This window comes from Sus scrofa, chromosome 13, assembly GCF_000003025.6.
Source record: "Sus scrofa isolate TJ Tabasco breed Duroc chromosome 13, Sscrofa11.1, whole genome shotgun sequence".
In the NCBI taxonomy this organism is placed as follows: domain Eukaryota; kingdom Metazoa; phylum Chordata; class Mammalia; order Artiodactyla; family Suidae; genus Sus; species Sus scrofa.
The window spans coordinates 165,970,967-165,995,215 of record NC_010455.5 but is presented as its reverse complement, the minus strand read 5'-3'; the positions used below and the strand labels follow the sequence as shown (position 1 = coordinate 165,995,215).

The window sequence follows — 24,249 nt, the reverse complement described above, 5'->3', positions numbered from 1 at the left end:
TGCTTGACATTGAATTCAGTCTATCATGAATTGCTCTTATTTCATAAATAGTTCCATCCAAACCTCAGATAAACTCATTTTAAAAGGAGTAAAAAACAGCATACTCTTATTTCTGATGTTCTACTTTATTATTTCTCTTTAATATGAGCAACAGTTTAAGAATTATTGTCATTTTTTCCAACTCAAAATTATAGCTACTTGGAAATCTTTTTAAAAGATAAACATATATCTTTTATTTTTGCTGGAATAAAAACAGATTTCTGTATTTTCCAAAGAAATAGTGTCTTGCTGAGCATACAGTAGCAGGTCATGATAAGATATTCATTTTTATGTAATGTTCGGTGTTCTAAAAAATAACAATTTTAATAATATTTCAGTAAATAGTTTAGGGCCTTTGGGACTTTCTACACTAACTTTCCTTATCAAATTTAATACTGAGGCAACACCCTTGGATTCCTAAGAACTATGGTTCATTGTCAAAACATCCATCTCTTTACTTGCTTCCTCTTTTGTGGCATCTCATCTCCACAAATTTTATTTTTTATTTTTATTCTACTTATTTATTTATTTATTTAGGCCAAGCCCACAGCATGTGGAAGTTCCCATGCCAGGGATTAAACCCTAGCCACAACAGTGAGAACACTGACTCCTTAACCACTAGGCCATCAGGGAACTCTAATCTCCATGAATTTTAATAGCCAGTGGATTTTCTTCAGCCCTTATCTTCCTTCTTGGTACCTTAGGCAAAAAAAAAAAAAAAAAAAAGAAAAGAAAAGAAAAGAAAAGAAAAAAAACCTTCAAATTTCCACTTGCAACTTGCCAATACAGTGAATAAAGTCCATACTTTTGTTTTTTGGGTGTTTTTGTTTTGTCTTTTTGCCATTTCTTGGGCCATTCCCACAGCATATTGGAGGTTCCCAGGCTAGGAGTCGAATCAAAACTGTAGTTGCCGGCCTACACCAGAGCCACAGCAATGTGGGATCCAAGCTGCATCTGCAACCTACACCACAGCTCACGGCAATGCCGGATCCCCAACCCACTGAGCAAGGCCAAGGACCAAACCCACAACTTCATGGTTCCTAGTCAGATTCGTTAACCACTGCGCCACGACAGGAACTCCCATACTTTTGTTTTTTTAAGAAGGTCTTTCAAGTCTGGCTGACTCCCATAGGCTATACCACTTGTATAAATGTTTTCAGAATCATCTATGTCCCCTGATTTCTAATTCACGACATGCAATTTAATATGCCTATTTCGCATATCAATTAATAACTGACCATCCCTTTGCTCACAGCTTCAATATCTCAATTTTCAGTTCTCCTCCATTTTTTCCTCCATCTTTTCTAAACACCTCTTGCATGAAGTCAGTACTGTGGCCAAAGTCCTGGAACCACTGAAATTCTGATATTTTTACTTCTTTTGAACTCTTTTCATTGTTTGATTTCCCAAAATTGCATTCAACTAATTTGTAAAAGAGGTAGTAGGTGGATTTGGATGTAGAATTCATTCATTCAAACTGTAACTATACTTCCTAATAATTAATCACATTAATGTAACTATGTATCCATATCTATCAATCTATGGATCTATATCTATAGATCTATTTATAAATTTTATAGCTATTTACTTCTATTATCCCAAAACTCAGATAACATTTCTATATATGGGAAATGAATACATTAAGAAGTTAAAGTAATATAATGAAGGTTACATCAAACTGAGAATTTTCCCCATGAGAATAACATGCAAATGACATTTGAAAATGCTTCTAACGAACTTTCTGCCTCAGGTTTTTTGTATTTAAAGTACAATGTTGATGTCAATTTCATATTTTCCAATATTAAGTTAAAGATAAATCTGCTTTTCCTCCAGTTTTCCCCATTTTGGTGAATGGAATCTTCACCCATGCAACTGCTCATGCCAAATACCTAAGAGATTCTTATACCCATCTTTCAGTCTTAATTTCTGTTAACTTTGTTTCTCACATATATCTCCAATTTATTCACTATATACTATCTCCACGGCCATCACCCTAGTCTAGCAGCTTCCTTCCTCACCTGCAAAACGAAGATAACAATAGTACCTACTTCACAGCTCTACTCTGAAAATTAAATGAGTTGATATATTTGAAGCACTCTGAATAATGCCCAGACTGTTTATTACATACCAGTTTACTATTATCCCTGCTTCTTGATCTGAAATACTTCAGCAGCCCCCAACTCATCTCATCCACTTTTGTCTCCCACCTGTCCATCTCTGTCCCCCATGCAGGGGGATATTTTTTAAGTTGCATCAATATACCACATTCTTTTCTAAAAGTTTTTAATGATCCTGATTGATGGCTTTTAAAAAGGCCCCTGAACCAAGTCCACAAGCCTCAGTTCACAGCCTTCTCTTGTGCTGGCCACCCTCACAGACACCCCCCCCAACCCCCACCACCCCATCCAATATGCTCTCACAGCATTGACCTTCCTCAAGCATGTCAACCCCTTTCCATTTTGCCATGGACAATTTTATTTGCATACCAGCTCCAGCCCTCACCCTCATCATCTGGTTAAATCCATTTAATCCTTCAAATATCAGATTTTATCTTAGTCTCTTCCTAACAGAGCTGGTCCCCGGCCCCCAAACCAGATCAAGTCCTCATTTTCAGGTTCTAAAAGCAACCCCTGATTTTCTTTCATAAACATTGTGACAATTATAATTTTTTGATATTTTCCTAATCACTTGTTTAATATCTGCTTCTGCCACTAGATTGTAAAGGTTTAATAGCAGAGATCATATCCATTTGTTTATTACTGTGTCCCTGCTGCCTGGGACATATGTTCTTAATAAATATTAGGTGGGTGATAGCTGAATTGAAGAATAAATATTAAACTCACATGATAATTTAGAAGATGAAATGAAATAATAAATCATTTCTGGCTAGGACAGTCAGACACAGCAAAACTTGGTTAGTTTCAATTTACCATTAAAAAAAATTAAATAAAGATGTACCCATGAAATGTTCATGCAAGTCCCCAGAAAAAGAATAATGAACAATGGAATTTTGTCTTCCCTCTGAAGCACTTTAACTACAATTACATATGCTGTATATATGTATATGTTGTATACATAGGCTGTTTTACTATAATTATATATTTAAATGCTATCAATTTCATTAAAAATGTACTTTTTAAAACTGAAGAAAAAGTAAGAAGATACCTGGAAGGCCACCCAGGTAAGTGGCCACTGTTCCTTCCATTGCTTTATCCAAGATGGCAAATTGTCCCTGATAGTCTTCAGAGGAGATCCTACGTTTTTCAAATTGAGTCAATAGCTCCAAACTGTTTACACTGACTCTCATTTCCAGAAGGGATTGTAGACTGGAACACAGACTTAAGGCCTTTATTCGAGCTATTTCCACATTTTCAACAGATACCACGATATCCTGAAGAATAGAGCAAAGACTCAAGGTAAGCAATTATTAATGGTAATGCTACATAAGAGTAACTTTTTGGTTTTTGAAATTCAAAAACTGAATTTCAATGAAGGGAAAAAATAATAAGAGTTTTCAAGTTTTAATGAAAAAACTATTAATTATTATAATAATCAAAATTTTAGAGTATACATTAGTTTTACAAATTCCAGGTTTAGCTAAGATGCAAATGTACACCAGGGTTTGAAAATTCAATAAAGCAACAGGGTTTTCTCATCAATCATGGGAACCTAAAATAATGTCTTAAGCAATATATTTGTTTATGAGCCTTCCTAATTTAAAAACTTATATATGAAAGAGGAGGGAGTTGAATTACTCTTGGAGAACACTTGGAAAATTTAAAGTGCTTTAGTAAGAACATGACTGAAGACAAGACTGAAAGGTTTATTTGTGCCACCCAAGCAATCCTGTAGACTTTGGACAAATTGAATGAAGTCTCCAAGAAAAACCAGGATTGCCAGCAAGAAGTTAATAGAGCATTTATCAGAATATTCTCAAAGAAGAAAATCTATTTTCTGAAATTTTCAAACTGATGATACACTTAACTTGCCAAGAGTCATCTATGCATATAGCTTTACATTTTGTAGAGGAAATGTAAAAAGTAAGAGAAAAAATGAAATAAAAACTAGGGAGATGGATGTTTTGATGCTTCCCAGATAGAGTATGATGTGTTTTTGTGGAAATCCAAGATACCTATGTTAAATGCAGTCTATACTTCCCAAACACAGGTTACTTGAGAAAAATCTATTACTGTGCTATATATATCTATATCCTGAACTCATGAAAAGTCTTTCTCTTTTTTTCCCTTTGGCCACACCTGCCACATTAAGAGGTTCCCAGGCCAAGGATTGGAAGTTCCTGGGCCAGAGATCAAACCTGTGCCACAGCTGTGGACCAAGCCACAGCAGCGACAACGTCATATCCTTAATCCACTGTGCCACCAGGGAACTTCTCAGAAGCCTTAAAAATATGCAGCTGAGAAAATGTTCTAAAGTGATCAACAGTATGTGGAATAATGTTATGAAACATCATACACAAGTCTTAAGAAAGCAATCTAGCTTGCAAAAAAAAAAAAAAAAGCCATAAGAGCCATGAAGACAAATACAAAAAGATAAAATAAATATCAGAGATATGACATGTGTTAACTTCTTCTTTGGCAAGAATGCAAGGCTGAAGATAGGATTTTCATTTTGTTTTTAAAAAACAAACAAGCAAACAAAAGCTGAAATCCAAATGTAGCAAGCTCCTGAGGTCAACTAGAAACAAAAATTCAGCAGGATCTCTTCAGGTTGCTTACAATCACTCACCAGAAACTGCCCCTAACTATCCTTTAAATTGCAAACAGCATCCCCTTTTACTCACTAAAGGCATTATTCAATTATATGTCTCTTTCTAAAAGCTACGGAGAGCCTCCAAGCTGGCCTTGGCACAAACAAAAGCTGCTTGCCTTAACTTGGACTCTACTGTGGATGACACATGGACAGAACTATTAGGCTCTAATGGAAGGATGAACAATACAGATCTGATAGCTCTCATGTTTTCTTTTATCCAAGAGTTTTCCCTGTTCTTCCTCCTAATTTCAAGTCATAGTTGCCAGAAAGAAGCCAAGTGGACTGATTTTGGTTTTTTATAGTCTTTCCTAACTTACTCACGGGAGAAAAGATTAAGAGTGCCAGAAAGCACAAAACATTATAATTAGGCTCTGAATATTTCAGAGTGGATTGCCATTAGACTCACTTCTATTTTGTTAGTACACATAAATTCCATAGTACTTCAAAGATTCTGAATATGAGAGGGTCTCTAAGTACTCAGAGAAGGCTCCAAAGTAGCCTGTGTCTGAGTCTGCCTAATCTTAGCTATAGAAGCACTAGACTTTTCCATCCCTGCTTCCCTTACTGTTTGGTTCAAACTTTGGAAAGAAGCTGGTAAAAAAGTAATAATGATGAATATTTATTGAATTGCAATGATGTGCTAGAGATTGGGCCAAATACTTTATATAAGTTATTTCATTTATTTCCATAATAGCACTTTGAGGTAACTACTGCCATGCTATGCATTTTATAGATTGGAAAAAAAATTACAAAACAAGGAATATAAAGGTTTAGAGTAAAGTTACCTGAAGCTTTTCAGTGGCGGAGTCCACCAAGGACAAGGCAAAAGGCACTGTGTTACCAGAAACCAAGGCCAACATAACACCAGTGCCTGCTGATGGGCGAATATTCAAGGACACATTTACTTGCCAAGCCCCAGCACTGGATACATTCTCTGTTTAAACAATGAAACATAAGCAGGATCAATGTAAGTGTACCAGAAGGAATCAAGTATAGTCTTATTAATACAAAGCCATCTTTGTGTGATACTAAGGATTTTCGTTCTCTTTTCTCAACACTCTATATATACAACCTAGGCAAAATAAAGCCAAAGAAAAACAGTTTTAATTCAGGCAAGAAACACACAAATGGAGTCTCATCCTTTTGTTCTTCTTCCTAGAATGGGATTCTGGATTGTGGTGTTTAGGTTTATTATGAATTTTCTGTTATCTCTTTAACAGCTCTTCCCTTCTGTCTTAGATATTCTCCAATGCGCAAATCTTGGAGTGGTTGTTTTGTTTCGTTTTGGGGAATTTTTGGCCATCTTCTCAGCATGTGGAAGTTCCCAGCCAGGGATAGAACCTGCACTATGGCAGTGATCTGAGCCACAGCAATGACAATACTTTACTACAGTAAATTCCTTGAAACTCCTTCTTTTTTTTTTTTAAAACTTTTTTTTTTCTACTATACAGCATGGTGACCCAGTTACATATACATGTATACATTCTTTTTTCTCACATTACATGTTCCATCATTAGTGATTAGAGAGAGTTCCCAGTGCTACACAGCAGGATCTCATTGCTAATCCATTCCGAAGGCAATAGACTGCACCTATTAACCCCAAGTTCCCAGTCCATCCCACTCCCTCCCCTTGCCCCTTGGCAACCACAAGTCTGTTCTCCAAGTCCATGATTTTCTTTCCTATGGAAAGGTTCCTTTGTGCTGTATATTATATTCCAGATATAAGTGATATCATTATTAGAGAAATGCAAATCAAAACTACTATGAGATACCACCTCACACCAGTCAGAATGGCCATCATTAATAAGTCCACAAATGACAAATGCTGGAGGGGGTGTGGAGAAAAGGGAATCCTCCTGCGCTGTTGGTGGGAATGTAAGCTGGTACAACCACTATGGAGAACAGTATGGAGGTACTTTAGAAAGATATACATAGAACTACCATATGACCCAGCAATCCCACTCTTGGGCATATATCCGGACAAAACTCTACTTAAAAGAGACACATGCACCCGCATGTTCACTGCAGCTCTATTCACAATAGCCAAGACATGGAATCAACCCAAATGTCCACTGACAGATGATTGGATTAGGAAGATGTGGTATATATACACCATGGAATACTACTCAGCCATAAAAAAGAACAAAATAATGCCATTTGCAGCAACATGGATGGAACTAGAGACTCTCATACTGAGTGAAGTAAGTCAAAGAGAAAGACAAATAGCATATGAAACTCCTTTTAATGTGTACTTTAAAATATTACCACCCTGGAGTTCCCATGAGTAACAAATTTACTGTAATATTTCTGGGAGATAATTTGGACACACCCACCCCACCACTCCTCTTGCATATAAAGGTCAGGTTAGAGCAATGGAAAAAAATATGATCTCTATAGATCATATGTCAAATATGATCTTTAGAGATGGTTGGATGGTTTGATAGTAGAGAAATATTCTGAATATTCTGAAATAGTTAACTTTGAAATTCTAATAGGGACTCTTCTATGATTCTTTTATAATACTTAACATTTTTTTTCCTAATTACTAGGTCAATTGTCTATCCCACTAAAATGCAAGCTCTACATGTCTCTACCATCACTGTTTTCGAAGAAGTCATGTAAATATTTGTTGAATTAATGTGATTTCAAAGTAGTTGGATTTCTATTTTTAAAACCTGAACAAAGGATTCTTCATTTAATATAAAGTAATATATAACAATACAAATACCACTTGGAGGCTTTGAAAGGCTGAATGTGAATGGAGAAAATAATTTTCCTTTGACAAGATGTTCTTCCATTTAGCCACATCTAATACTATTACATTTTCACTATAATCCTTTCATTCTCACCCAAGAGGAAAAAATATATATATAATCTTTTTGAAGTAAATAAATTTGCTACAAAATATTAACAAATTCAAGCTAAAACGAAGAGCAATTATAATGTAACATTAAATATTAATTATGAAGTAGGTCATCTTCATGTTATCTGTGAAATAACTAATGACAAAAGTAACTTTTTCAGGTACAATATAACTCTTATTTTCATTTTCTTTCCAGGGATTTTTTTCCTTTGAACAAATTACTGTGGGTCTATTTTTTTTCCAATATTCAGCCATGAACTCAATTAAAGCATTAAAAAAAACTTTCATATACAGAACAGAGCTGAAATTAAAGATACTGTATTAATTCACCTTAGGAAAACAGAAAGCACTCATATAAGATTCTACCTTAAAACTGTAGTAATACTTTTTAAGGCTGTGAATAAATTTAAAATGTGATTTCTTTTTACAGTAGAGATATCAAATTAAGACTAAATTTATAATGCAAAGTGTTAGTAGCTCAAATAATGAACTCCTGAAACAGAAAAAGACAAAGAATGCAATAAAATATGGTGTGGTGAGATATTCAACTTCAGTTGAAACTGGGATAATAATTAAAACTACAAGATTTAATTTTCCAACTCTCAAGTTAGAAACAAATCTAAAGTATAAACTTTCTTCTGTTGGCATAAAGTGATAAAACATCTTTGGAAGACAATCTGATTGAGCAGTGGAAATTGTATCTTTGCATAAACTCTGAGGGATTAATTACGCAAAGGTACAAGGATATATATCCAAGAATATCCTGGAAGTATTATTTGCAAAGGTGAAAGAAAAACTGGGGTCAGTCTGGAAAGTTTTCCTGTTCCTCTTAGAGTATAGAAAACTGGAGAGAGTATTGCTCCCATTCTTAAAACAACAAAAGCCTGCTGTGTAGCACTGGGAACTATATCTAGTCACTTATGATGGAGCATGATAATGTGCGAAAATAGAATGTGTACATGTATGTGTAACTGGGTCTCTATGCTGTACAGTAGAAAAAAATTGTATTGGGGAAATAACTTCTAAAAAATGCTAAAAATTTTAAAAAAGACCAACTATCTATATATAAAGTGCACCTTTTCTTGAACTTTCAAAAAGCTGAGGTTGCAGAACAACTGACTAGAAACCTAAAGAAAGACAGGTGCCTCCAGGGAGACACAGGAGGAGACTACCCTCTTACCCAAAGCAGACACCAGACATTAAACAATTTGGTAAAAAGAATTCAGGTAAAATTTTTAACAAATTGCTAACATCCAATCAGGGGTTGGTGTAAGAATGCAGAAGCCAGGGGAACTGCAGACACCTGGGAAATTCATATTCAAGGATCTTACTGGGTGCTCAAGAGAAAAAGTGGGGAGCAGAGAAAGAGATTAAAGAAAGTTTCCTCCCTAGCTCAGGCCCCCTGAGAGAGGAGCAGCAACCTGCAAGAAAGGCACAAAGTCTCACCCAGATTTTTCTGTCTCCTCTAAGCAAGACTTCAAGAGGTAGGGGAAAAGCAGCAAATCTTGTCACTATTAGGACACATGAGAAAACCCCTGCAGCTATAGATGAGAGAAAGAAACAAGCAAAAAAATAAAACAAATAACAACAACAAAAAATCATTTACCATGGAGAAGGAGCAGGAACACACTTTTGAGTCCTGACCATTAGATATCTCCACTGCTAGTGGGCAGGAGGGGGCAATGAAAAGTCCGCACCCCTAAGATCCAGGGATATAACACATATATAAGACTTAATCTGCACCAGAACATCAAAGAATGCTCCCCTGACCCCCAGACCCCTCTACTATGCTAGCAAGTATCAAGTAACAAGTAAGAACACTCTTCTGAAAGTCAGACAAGACCATGGAGAGACACCTTATTGAGGCACCTCAGAGGAATATCTAAAGCTGAGGATAGATCCAGCTATTAAAACAAATCCTCTGGCAAACCGGTACTACCCCAAGCCAAGGTAATATTAAAGGAATTTGAGGTGTAGTCACGGAAACAGAAAACCTCAGCAGCTCAACTGTTGACCAGATTGATTCAAGCTCCCTTGTTATGGACCTACCAAAAGGAGGTGTGTGCTCATCTCCAGACATAAAAATTATTTATCTCAGTCTCTACTGTTTTATATGACACCCACCTTTAAGCCAAAACTCATTAAACACAGAAAGAAGCATGGTAAAACAACAACACACAGTCAAGAGAAAAAACATTCAATGTGACCAGGTTTAGATATGACACGGATGTTGCAACTATCAGATAAGGAATTTTAAATAATTATGATTAATAAGTTGAAGGCTTGGGTGAAAAAGATGACAATACGTGTGAACAGGTGAGGAATTTCAAGAGAGGTGGATATTTTAGGAAAAGATCAAATGGAAATGTTATAAATAAAGATGAATCCTTTTGATGCCTTAATCAGTAGACTCAATATAACTGAGAAATTGGTGAACCTTAAAACAGGTCAATTGAATTTACCCAAAATTAATCAGTGCCAATAATCATAAAGTAATAACATAAACATATCCAACTACCTTTTTTCCCCCAATATACTAGGGAAAATTCTATTAAAAAATGTAACAGTATGAATAAGCCTAACACTGTCTTGCATAGAGTAAGTATTCAATATGGTTTACTGAAGGAATCATTGCTATTGGTTAATGAACTCATTTAAACATTAATGAGAAAAGAAAGATAAAATGGGAAATCACTTACTATAATCTATGCTAAATTGAGCAACTCCAGAACCAGGATAGTAGGAACCCTTCTCCACAGTGACAAGACAATGCTTATTTTGTTTTTCTTGAATGATTTCCTTCACTCCTGAAGCTCCTTGATTCATCAGATTCCAGCCTCGAATACATCCATCTAGACGAGGGTTAATCTAGCAATTTAAAATACAGACCTATGAATTCATTTTAAACTTAGACTCATAAGTGGCTTAATTGATTATAGGTATAGGTTTTCATTTAGAAGGGAAAATTCTTCAGCAACATTTTAAAATATTTTGAATTTCATCTAGATTTTTTTCAAGGTGTCCTTCAGATAGACAGCATTTTCCAGTGAAAATAAGTTTATGCCATCACAGATCCCTACTGGGATCCTAATGATTTTTGACACCTCAAGCCCCACTTCCCTCTCCTATATCTTCTTGCACTAACTTCTGCCTCAAGTTCTACATTTTGCTCCTAGCTGTGGCCCTAGGTTCTCAGCTGCTTTCTGGGTTTTTTTTTTTTTTTTTTGGGGGGGGGTCCATTTATAATGATTTTTATTTTTTTTCCATTATAGCTGCTTTACAGTGTTCTGTCAATTTTCTACTGTACGGCAAGGTGATCTGTTTTTTTTTTAACTGCATTTACAACATATGTTTGTCTTACCATCAGACATTAAGCCTCTTCGGGAACAAAAGTTTGCATTCTTTAGTTTCACTAAAGCATCCACCCAGACTCAAGATATGTAGCCATTTCATAAATAGTTGATTCTTTTTTAATAATTTATTTTACTTTTAAAATGTCTTGATTTATCAATTTCAAAGGACAGGTATATTCACTCTGACATGAGTTAACTAATTCAGGTTTTATATCATATCACAGAAATCTTTTAAAAGTTAAAGTAACTGAAAGATGGATATAAAATAGTAAATATTTAAGTTAAACCAGCAAGTGTAAAATTGGCAGACCCATGATTTCAAAATGAAAAATTTAAAACTCTTCAAGGTCAGTGATTAGTATCCTTCATGAAACATTTTCCATGGAAATTAGACAAACACCACATACAGATAATCATCTATTATATCCAGCTTCAATTTATTACGATCTGCAGTTATACTCCACCAAAGATTTTTTTTTTAAGTGCCATCTTTTATGCTATTCTTCCACCTTTTGTGCTATTCTTATCTCCCAGATTTTAGTCCTAAATCAGACCTAAGAAAGTTCTTTGGCTTCTACAAAATAATGTACTTTTGGATTCAAATTATACATATTTATATGTTTAATGGTATGAACTGCTATGATGTTAACACTGAATTGATGATTGGAGAATTTTTTAAAATCTACTTCATGTATAATTCTGGGAATTCAAATGGGCTCAAAAACACTACATTCATTTTCTCATTTCCTTAATATAACTTCAAAGGTTGATAATGTTACTTTTCCATGTTCAATTCAAGTTGTCACAGTTGGTGTGTTCAACAAAATAACTTCTTTTGACTCTCAGAAAAACACATTTTCAAATCTATTACCGACAAAAGGAATTCATCCGTGATGAATGATATAAGCTTGGATCATTACCGGTTTAATGAGTGCATTCTCCACTTTCCGAGGTAGTCCCGCAAAGTATACTTTGGTTTCTAGAAACCCATTGGTAGGCTTAAAAAGGCTTTCAGGTTTATTTATATTCATTACAGCTTCTTTAGCTATTTTTACACTAATACTCTGCTCTAATTCTTCCACAGAGACCTACAATTAAAAAGACAAAAATTATCAAACAACTAAACATTGCTGCATATCATTTGAAATGTTAAGATTGAAAATTCTGTTTTATTCCAGTACATAATTTTCCAAAGTGATCATTTTAATGTACTTGTTAATTTGTGCCAATACATTTGAAATGTCAAATTAGAATAAAGGTGATAAAAATGTGTTTTACTGTGTAATCCTTGATCAAAAGTTAAATCAACATCAAATTTTAAAGTTTAAAAATCAATATTTCTCAGAGTTCCCATTGTGGCTCAGCGGAAACAAATCCGACTAGCATTCATGAGGACACAGGTTCTATCCTGGCCTCACTCAATGAGTTAAGCCTCTGGTGTTTCCATGACCTGTGGTGCAGGTCGCAGACGCAGCTTGGATCCCACGTTGCTATGGCTTTGATGTAGGCCAGCAGCTACAGCTCCAATTCGACCCCTAGCTGGGAACCTCCATATGCTGCAGGTGAGGCCCTAAAAAACACACACACACAAATTAATATTTCTCTGTTAAACTTAAACATCCATTGATAAAATATATCTTTCAACCCCAGTGTGCCATATAATTAACATTTTATCTTTTTTTTGCCCTTTTTTTTTTTCAGGGCTGCATTTGCAGCATATGGAGGTTCCCAGGCTAGGAGTCAAACTGGAGCTGTAGCTATTGGCCTACACCACAGAACAGCAACACCAGATCCAAACCACATCTGCGACCTACACCACAGCTCACAGCAATGCTGAATCCTTAACCCACTGAGCAAGACCGTGGATCAAACCTGCATCCTCATGGATCCTAGTCAGATTTGTTTCTGCTGCGCCACAATGGGAACACCAAAATCAATATATTTTTTAAAAGAAAGCAAGACAGTCTACAAAACCTTAGTAAACTTTTAAGTGCTTTCATTTTGCAATTGTCTGATAGTACAAATATGAAATCAGTAATGTAAATATATTTTTAACATAAATTAAGAGAAGTTAGTACATTCAGTATTCTGCCTATCACTCACAAATTGTATTTTATTTCAAAATTCAGAAGTATGTGAAGTCATAAGAAAGCACAATACATTAAATTAAATCAGGTTTTTTCCAATTTTGAAAGTAATTTGGGTTTCTAAAAAAGGTTGGAAGTAATGGTAAATAAGAATAAGAAAAATCCTCCCATAAAGGCTATTTGAAGAACCATTTCTGCAGTGTCCTCACTGTAGGACCCAAAATGCAAAGTCTTCATTTACTAATCAATCAGGGAAGCCAAACAACAGGCATATTAAAGCACTATTACAGGAAAAGAAAAACTATGCTCTAAAGTAAAATAAGGAGTTCCCGTCATGGCACAGCGGAAACGAATCTGACTAGGAGCCCTGAGGTTTTGGGTTTGCTCCGTGGCCTCGCTCAGTGGGTTAAGGATCTGGCGTTGCCGTGAGCTGTGGTGTAGTCCGGAAGGTGCAGCTGGGATTAGACCCCTAGCCTGGGAACCTCCATATGCTGTGGGGTGAGGCCCTAAAAAGACAAAAATAAATAAATAAATAAAGTAAAATAAATTTTGTAACATTTACAGATTTTAATGTTGGTCAAGGCTCTTTCCTTAATATAAAGTCAGCATCATTTTATTCTAATGATTATTCCCTCCTTGAAAGATGTAGCCTCCAGGACCTCAGTCTGGCTTGCTTCTACTCCACACTCTTACCACTCCTTCTCAGTTTCCTTACTTAACTGGATCCTTTCCTTCTTACCAACCTCAATAAGCCCCAGAGCTCAGCCCCTAGTCGTTTTCCCTCTAGTCATGCAAATATTTTGAAATGGATGCCCCACTCTAGGGCAAATTTAGGGGTGGTGGGCATTTTTAGTTTTCACAGTGAGTAAGAATATACTGAGAGTGCAAGATGCTAGCTGCCCTGCAATGTGCAGAATAGTCGTGCAAAATAAATAGTAAAATATCCTGCAAACTTTGGGAACATTCTACTAAATATTCATGTAGGGTACACTCATTCTTATAATTACCTGTTTGTGTGTACATATAAACACAAAATATTTGTTGCATGATTTCAGCACTCTCAGAGTTTTTCAAGAATAAACAGTCTTATAAGCCAAGAAAGGATTGACGGCGGTTATATTTGGATCTTTTTTTTTCCTGTCTTTTTAGGGCCGCTCCTGCAGCATATGGAGGTTCCCAGGCTAAGGGTAGATTTGGAGCCATAGCCGCTGGCCTATGCCCAACAATGTCAGATCCGAGCTTTGTCTGTGACCTACACCACAGCTCACGGCAACACTGGATCCTTAACCCACCAAGCGAGGCCAGGGATCAAACCTGCTTCCTTATGGATGCTAGTCAGATTTGTTTCCACTGAGCCATGATGGGAACTCCTATGTTTGGATCTTTACCAAGATTTTCTCAACATTTTGGAAAGTTACTATTACTGATGGCAATATCATATACGCTCTTATGGTATCTGAGTTGCCAATACAACACCCCAGCATTAGTCTTCATTTGTAGCTTTCATGTTATATTACGTATAAAAGCAAGCATTGACAAATACTATATTGAATGGGAGAATTTACATATTGAAATATATATCATTTTTATAAATTATTTTCTTCTGTATATAACAATTAGGGCATTATATTAGATGTGATGAAATTTAAAGCCACAGATTGACAATAATAAATCTCATGGCCTTTAAAGCCCTCTTTATGTTGAATATCCAAGTCTTTATTTATCTTAAATTGACACCTGGACCTTAAAAATATATCCAGAAACTGACCACTTCTCACCACTCCCACTATTAACACTCCAGGTTAAAAGCTGCCATCTTCCCTTCCTGGGTTATGGCATTAGTCTCCTAACCCCATGTCCTGTTCTAGCCTTACTCTCTACTGTCTAGTCTCCAAAACACCATTAGATCCTGACCAGGATTATCTTTTAATGTGCAAAATCATCTAAGGTCTTTCTACTTAGTATAAAATTATCTAAGGCTTTCTACTTAGTATAAAACCATCTAAGGTCTTTCTACTTAGTATAAAATCCAAGTCCTCACTACAGTTCTCCTGCCCCTACAAAAACCTTATTCAAGACCACATTTCTGACCTCGTTTTCTACTACTCTCTCCCTCTCTCACAGCACTGCACCTACGCTGATCTTTGCATTGTTCTTCAAATACAACAAACACATCCTCTAGATCGAGAGTCTACACTTGCTGTTCACATGGCACAGAATTATCTACCCCCCCAACCCCACATTTGTCCTGGCTGATGTCCTCAAGTCTCTGATCAGATGTAATCTCATCAGAAATGGCTTTCCTGATTCCACATGCCCACTCACCTACATCATTCTCTATTGCCTGGCCTTGCTTCTCTATATCCTCATAGCATTAATCACTGACAATCTATTTGTTGATGCATTTGTGGTTTTCATCTCACCACCAGAATGCAAGCTCCTTAAGAGCAGAGACATTGTTTTATTCACTATTGTATCCCCACCACCTAGAAGAAGGAATAGCACATAAAGTGCTCAATAAATATGTTGTTGAATTAATGAATTTATTACACAAATCATATACTTCCCACCAATATTAGGATCATATCCAATCATGAAATACAATAACCACTTAAAAAGTAGCAATAGTTATTTCTCTGGGTTATAACCATTCTAATGACTTAATAACTACATATTCAATTTTATTTATCTGAATTAGAAAACAGTTCCAAGTTATACATTTTGATGTCTATTTTAAAATATTTTATTTGAAATTAAAAAAATTTTGAATTAGTGAAACAGTTACTATCAAGTGAATAGTTCAGTAATTAATTTAACTTAACAGATTTGTCCTTAATTAACATTAAAATGCTTCCTTAAAATATTTATGTATTTAAAATAATTTCAGTGCTGCATAAATTTGTCTTTTTATATTTTTAGGGCCACACCCACAGGATAGGGGTCCAATCAGAGCTGTAGCCTCCAGCCACAGCAAAGCAGGATTGGAGCCGAGTCTGCCAACTACCCCACGGCTCACGGCAATGCCAGATCCTTAACCCACTGAGCGAGGTCAGGGATCGAACTCGTGTCCTCATGGACACTAGTTGGGTTCGTTAACCACTGAGCCACAACAGGAACTCCTGTGCTGCATAAATTTAAAACAGTATAATTCATTAATAAACTGTCAGGATTATAATTTTGTAAAAATAACATTCAGTAATATTTTAAATATAAACGATATGGAATGAAAAAAGAAATCCTACTTATGGGTGGGAGTTAAAGTGCATCAATGGTTAAAATAATGAATTACAATTCAAAGAAAAACAGCTAGCACCAAATTTATTATCAGAGCAGTTTTCTCTGACTTGTGTATTGCTCTTAAACTTTCTATTTTGTTTTATTTTATTCTATTTTATTTTTTCACTTTTTAGGGCCATGCCCATGGCACATGGAAGTTCCCAGGCCAGGGTTGAATGGGAGATCCAGCCACAGCAACATGGGATCCAAGCTGCATCTGCAACCTACACTGCAGCTCAGGGCAATGCCGGATCCTTAACCTACTGAGCAAGGCCAGGGATCGAACCTGCATCCTCATAGATACTAGTCCGATTTGTTTACCCTGCACCACAACAGGAATTCCCTTAAACTTTATTTTTTATATAAAATCATATTCAGTTTATAGAGGGCGATTTTAATTAAAATGTTTTAATTAAAACATGGGCATACCATTAACTACACTTTCTTATTACCAAGAATCATAAGCATAGGAAACAAATGAATGAAACTGAACAGTTGCCTTCCATCCAGCCCAAATCTTATCTTTAACAATATGACTCATGAACAATTCTTCAGAAAACACTACCTGCAACTCATGATGTTAATTTCATAGGTAACTCTTTACCTTCTTCTTTATACATATTCTATCCTACCTAGAAATTTATCTAAGTTCACCTCCAAACAGTTGATATTTTCAATTTTTATAAACTCATTGGGAAAAATTCTGTTTACTCTCTTTTACTGCAAAAGTGATTTTAGCGATTCTGGATAGGTGCCTTATGGAAGTTAGACATTAAAATGTATTCTTCAGCACACTGGAGGAATAGCTGTATACATCAAATATTTTAGATACGGACATAATATGAAAGATGTAGTAACAAAGCTACACTAATAAGCATCAGAAATCAGAGAATTTTAGTGACTTCTCTGACAGCTGCATTTGAGCTTCTGAAGGTACTATTCTTTCTCTCCCTCTCTCTCCTTCCTTCCTTCCTTCTTTCATTCTTTTCTTTCTTTTCGGCTGCATCCACTGCATATGGAAATTTTCAGGGCAGGGATTGAATCTGAGCTGGAGTTGTGACCTATGCCACAGTGGCAGCAATGCTGGATCCTTCACCCACTGAGACAAGCCAGATCATGACCCACTGTGCCAAAACAGAACTCTGAAGATACTATTCTTTTAGAGTTAGGAGCTCAGAAATCCATGACTGCCTCTTTGGAGAACCACATCTGTATCCAACTGTTCTTTATTACCATCTGTACTGTAACCTATTTCACATTACACTGTATTGCACTGTATTGGTTCACAATACACTGTATTGTAATACACTGTATACAGTGTATTACGCTGTATTGGTTCACAAGGCAGCATCAGCTTCTAAATTATGAGGTACTAAGCTCAAGAGCAAGGAAAATCTCTTTCTATAGGTTCTAGCATCTTGAACTCAGGAACTTAGCACTTTTGACATGCTCACTAAAAGCTTACTGAATACATGATTGCGAGAGTGGGTAAATATAAGAATGCAATAATTTAGTGATAACTTTATATGGCTACTCAATATGTACCTCTAGTCAGTTCCCAAAGGGGCACTACTTTCTAAGACAAAGCTGATCTTCCCTCAGCTATTCTCTGTTGAAAATGGCAGTGACTTAACTGTAGAAAAGAATTCTCTCCACTGTGGACTAAGAGTCATCCCTTCTCCAAGTAATCCCAATCCAAAAAAGTTCAATTTCAATACAGTATATTAAAGTGCCATTCTTAAGCCTCACCCTGTCCAGGTGTACCACAAAGGCTGGATCATGTGCAGCTCCCAGTATCTGCCATGACCACAGCCAGAAAGGGAAGAGCCCAGATCCGGTCAGCTAAGGAGACACTGACTGAACAAGTAGTAGCCACCTCCAGAACACAGTCTCCCAGGGATTCCCAACTGTTAAAAGAATTTGTCATATTTGGAGATGGGATTAAGATGGTGGAATAGAGGGACTAGGGCTCAACTTCTCTCATAAAAACAACAAAATTACAATGAAGTGCTGAACAACCTTCAACCAAATGGACTAGAAACCTTCAAAAGGATATCCTGCTCCATAAGACAAAGAAGAGGCCACATCAAGAGGTAGGAGGGGTGATTACGTGATATAAGCAACCCTATACCTCCCAGGTGGGAAGCCCACAAACTGGAAAGTAACTATATCACAGAAGTTCACCTAAGGAGTGAGAGTTCTGAACCACAAGTCAAATCCCCATTCCTGGGATCTGGCATTAGGAGAAAGAGTCCCCCAAACATCTGGCATTAAAGGCCAGTGGGGCTTGTGTGCAGGAGCTCCATGGCATTGGGGAAAACAGAGACCCCACTCTTGAAAGGCAAACACAGACTTTCATATGCACTGTCCCGGAACAAAGCAAAGGCAGGCTCCATAGGAATCTGGGTTGGACCTGACTGCAGCTCTTGGAGGATGTCTGGGAAAACAGGGGGTGACTGTGGTTCATTGTGGGGGAAGGACATTGGAGGCAAAGCTCTTGGGAATGTTCATCACCATATGTTTCTCTGGAGGTGGCCATTTTGGGTAAATCTGGTCCCATCATCAGCAACAACCCCACCTACAGCCACCTCTAATCTCTCCCAGAGACAAAGTCCCACCACAGCAAGCCCCCATACCAAATTCAGTCACAAGGGGGGCAGACACCAGAAGTAAGATAGGCTACAACTCTATTGTTTGCAAAAGGACACCATACCAAAAACCTATAAAAATGAAAATACAGAGAACTATAACTCAGATAAGGGAGAAATAAAAAATCCCAGAAAATCGGCCAAGTGATCTGGAGATTCTCAGAATCCAGAAAAAAAACTTTAGACTGTTGACACTGAAGATGATGCAAGACATTGTAAATAAACTGGATGCAAAGAATGATAATTTATAGGAAAGATCGAGCAAAGAAATACAAGATTGAAAACTTAAGCAAGCAGAGATGCAAAATAAAATAACTGAAATAAAAAATTCATTAGAAGCAACCAACAGCAGAATATAGAAGGAAGAAGAACAAATAAGCGAGGTGGAAGACAGACTAGTGGAAATCACTGATGTGGAACAGAAAAGAGAAAAGATTGAAAAGAAATGAAGAGAGTCTCAGACAACTCTGGGACAGTGTTAAATGCATGAACATCTGTATTATAGGGGTGCCAGAAGAAGAAGCCCTCTTTTTTTCCTCTGGAGAGAGAAAGGGACAGAAAAAATATTCACAGAGATAATAGCTGAAAACTTCCCTAACATGGGAAAGGATCCACTCACTCAAATCCAGAAAGCACAACGAGTACCATATAAAATAACACAAGCAGGAACACCCCAAGACACATATTAATCAAACTGACCAAAATTAAAGACAAGTAGAAAATACTGATGGCAGCTGGGGAAAATAAACAAGTAACATACAAGGGAACCCCGATAAGGTTATCAGCAGATTTTTCAGCAGAAACTGTGCAGGCCAGAAGGGAGTGGCATGATATACTTAACTGGATGAAAGGAAAAAACCTCCAACCAAGATTACTTTACCCAGCAAGGCTCTCATTCAGATTTGAAGGAGAAATTAAATGCTTCACAGATAAGCAAAATCTAAGAGAATTCAGCAACATTAAATCAGCCTTACAACAAATACTAAAGGAACTTCTCTAGGCAGAAAAGACTGCAACCAGAAACAAAAACACCACAAATAACAAGGCTCACAGGTAAAGACATATATACAGTAAAGATACAAAATCATCCACGAAAAATTATGCCACCAAAATCAGAAACTGTGAGAAGAGGGCTCAAATGCAGGACACTGGAGATGCACTTGCAATTAAGAGACCAACAACTTAAAACAATCTCATGTATATACATATACCCTTCTATCAAAACTTCAGAATAACTACAAACCAAAAATCTACAATTGATACACAAATAAGAAAAATCAACTCAAATACAACACTAAAGATAGTCATCAAACCACAAGAGGAAAGAACAATAGAAGAAGGGAAGAAAAAAGAGCAACAAAAACAAATTCAAAACAGTTAATAAAATGGCAATAAGAACATACATATCAATAATTACCTTAAATATTAATGGACTAAAAACCCCAAGCAAAAGACATAGACTGGCTGAATGGATACAAAAACAAGATCCATATACATGCTGTCTTCAAGAGACCCACTTCACTTCTAGGGACACATACAAATTGAAAGTGAGAGGATGGAAGAAAATATTCCATGCAAACAGGAATCAAAAGAAAGCTGGACTAGCAATACATATATCAGACAAAATAGACCTTAAAATGAAGAAAATTTTAAGAGACAAGGAAGGATACTACATAATGATCAAAGGATCAATCCAAGAAGACATAACAATTTTAAACATCTATGCAACCAACATAGGTTCATCACAATATAGAAGGCAACTGCTAACAACCTTAAAAGGAAAAATCGATAATAACACAATTATAGTGGGGGACTTTAACACCCCACTTACAGCAATGGACAGATCATCCAGACAGAAAATCAGTAAGGAAACACAGGCCCTGAATGAAGCATTAGACTAAATGGACTTAATAGATATTATAGTACATTCCATCCAAAAGAAATAGATTACACATTCTTCTCAAGTGCACATGGAGCATTCTCTTAAGACTGATCACATCCCGGGCTACAAATCAAGCCTTGGTAACTTTAAGAAGATCGAAATCATATCAAGCATCTTTTTCAACTACAACTCTATATGACTGGAAAGTAAAAAAAAAAAACAAAAAACAAAAACACATGGAGACTAAACAACATGCTGCTAAACAACCCATGGATCACTGAAGAAATCAAAGAGAAAATTAAAAAATACATAGAGGCAAATGACAACAAAGATATAACACTCCAAAACCGATAGGATGCAGCAAAAGCCATTTTAGAGGAAAGTTTATAGCAATACAAGCCTACCTCAGGAAACAAGAAAATGCTCAAATAAACAAGCTAACTTTACATCTAAAGCAGCTAGAGAGAGAACAGTCAAGACCTAAAGTTAGTGGAAGGAAAGAACTCATAAAGACCAAAGCAGAAATTAATGAAATAAAAACAAAGAAAACCATAGAAAAGATCAATGAAACTAAACACTGGTTCATTGAAAAGATCAAAAAAAACAGATAAACCGTTAGCTAGACTTATCAAGAAAAAAAGAGAGTTCTCGCCGTGGGTCAGTGGTTATTGAATCCGACTAGGAACCATGAGGTTACAGGTTCAATAACTGGCCTTGCTCAGTAGGTTAAGGATCCGGCCTTGCCATGAGCTGTGGTATAGGTTGCAGACACGGCTCAGTCCCACGTTGCCATGTCTCTGGCATAGGCCGGCAGCTACAGCTCCAATTACACCCCTAGCCTGGGCACCTCCATATCCCGTGCGTGCAGCCCTAGAAAAGACAAAAAGACAAAAAAATAAAAAAAGAGAGAGAGAGAGGACTCAATAAAATTAGAAATGAAAAAGAAGAAGTAACAACAGATATCACAGAAATACAAAGGATCATAAGAGACTACTATATGCAACTATATGCCAATAAAATGGAAATCCTAGAAGAAATGGACAATTTCTTAGAAAAGTACAATCTTACAAGACTAAACCAAGATGAAATAGAAAAGGTGAACAGACTAAAAACAAGTACTGAAATTGAAACTGTGATTTAAAAACTTCCAACAAGCAAAAGTCCAGGACCAGATGGCTTCACAGGTGAATTCTATCAAGTATTTAGAGAAGAGCTAACACCTATCCTTCTGAAACTATTCTGAAAAATTGCAGAGTAAGGAACACTCCCAAACTCATTCTATGAGGCTACCATCACCCAAAACCAGACAAAAATACCACACACACACAAAAAAAGAAAACTACAGGCCAACATCACTGATGAATGTATATGCAAAAATCCTCAACAAAATACTAGCAAACCGAATTCAATAACACATTAAAAGGATTGTACACCATGATCAAGTGGAATTTATCCCAGGGATGCAAGGGTTCTTCAATATCCGCAAATCAATCAGTGTGATACACCACATTAACAAACTGAAGAATAAAAACCTCAATAGATACAGAAAAAGTCTTTGACAAAATCCAACACCTATTTCTGAAAAAAAGCCTTCAGAAAGTGGGCATTACCTCAACATAATAAAGGCCATATATGACAAACCCACAGCTAACATCACAGTCAATGGTGAAAAGCTGAAAGAATTCCCACTGAGATCAGGAACAAGACAAGGATGTCCGCTCTCGCCACTACTCTTCAACATAGTTCTGGAAGTCCTAGCCACAGCAATCAGAGAAGTAAAAGAAAGAAAAGGAATCCAAATTGGAAAGGAAGAAGTAAAATTATCCCTATTTGCAGATGATCTGATACTATACCTAGAGAATCCTGAAGACTCTACCAGAAAACTGTGAGAGCTCATCCACGAATTTGGCAAAGTTGCAGGATACAAAATTAATACACAGGAATCAATGGCGCTTCTATACACTAACAACAAAAGATCAGAAACAGAATTTAGGGAAGCAATCCCGTTTACCATTGCATCCAAAAGAATCAAATACCTAGGAGTAAACCTACCTAAAGAGACAAAAGACGTGTACTCTGAAAACTACAAGCCACTGATGAAAGAAATCAAAGACGACACAAATACATGGAAAGACCTACCATGCTCATGGATTGGGAAGAGTCAATATTTTCAAAATGACTATACTACCCAAGGCAATCTACAGATTCAATGCAATCCCTATCAAATTACCAAGGACGTTCTCCACAGACGTAGAAAAAATATTTTAAAGTTTCTCTGGAAGCACAAAAGACCAAGAATAGCCAAAGACATCCTGAAAAAGAAAAATGGACCTGGAGGCATCAGGCTCCCTGACTTCAGACTATACTACAAAGCTACAGTCATCAAAAGCGTGTGGTACAGGCACAAAAACAGAAATACAGATCAGTGGAACAGGATAGAAAGCCCAGAATTAAACACACGCACCTACAGCCAACTCCTCTATGACAAGGGAGGCAAGAATATACAATGGAGAAAAGACAGCCCCTTCAATAAGTGGTGCTGGGAAAACTGGACAGCCACATGCAAAAGAATGAAATTAGAACACTCCCTAACACCATACACAAAAATAAACTCCAAATGGATTAAAGACCTAGATATAAGACCAGATACTACAAAACTCTTAGAGGAACACATAGGCCAAACACTCTCTGACATAAACGACAGCAACATCTTCTCAGATCCACCTCCTAGAGGAATGACAACAAAAACAAAAATAAACAAATGGGACTTAATCAAACTTAAAAATTTCTGCACAGCAAAGGAAACCCTAAACAACAACAAATAGACAACCCACAGAATGGGAGAAAATATTTGTAAACAAATCAACTGACAAAAGATTAATCCCAAACTTAAAACACCTCTGCATCTCAATACCAAAAAAACAAACAACCCCATCAAAAAATGGGCAGAAGATCTAAACAGACAGTTCTCCAAAGAAGACATAGAGATGGCCGAGAAACACATGAAAAGATGTTCAACATCACTCATTATTAGAGAAATGCAAATCAAAACCACTATGAGGTCCCACCTTACATGAGCCAGAATGGCCATCATCAAAAAGTCTACAAACAATAAGTGGTGAAGTGGGTGTGGAGAAAACGTTCCATTCTTGATTATTAAAATAATGGTTCATTTTAAGGAATTTTATAAAAATGCTAGTTTCTAAGCACTCTGATATCAGCTGGTGTATCCTCTTTGCACAAACTAACTGTATCTATATGCTAATATTTAAAATTAAATTAACTTTTTTATTTTGTTACTATGTGTATTTCTCTTTTACGTTAAAACATT

The 24,249-nt window shown here is 36.4% G+C and overlaps 1 protein-coding gene across 1 annotated transcript in view; it reads right to left on the bottom strand.

Moving 5' to 3' along the window:
• Window positions 1-24,249, bottom strand: part of PROS1 (protein S (alpha)) — an 83,821-nt gene that overhangs the window by 3,903 nt on the left and 55,669 nt on the right. The window contains exons 11-14 of the mRNA XM_021070736.1: window positions 11,946-12,113; window positions 10,372-10,540; window positions 5,595-5,743; window positions 3,205-3,430 (exon numbers count right to left, since the gene is read on the bottom strand). Of these exons, the coding sequence (XP_020926395.1) occupies window positions 3,205-3,430; window positions 5,595-5,743; window positions 10,372-10,540; window positions 11,946-12,113 (712 nt within the window). The remainder of the gene's footprint in view (window positions 1-3,204; window positions 3,431-5,594; window positions 5,744-10,371; window positions 10,541-11,945; window positions 12,114-24,249) is intronic.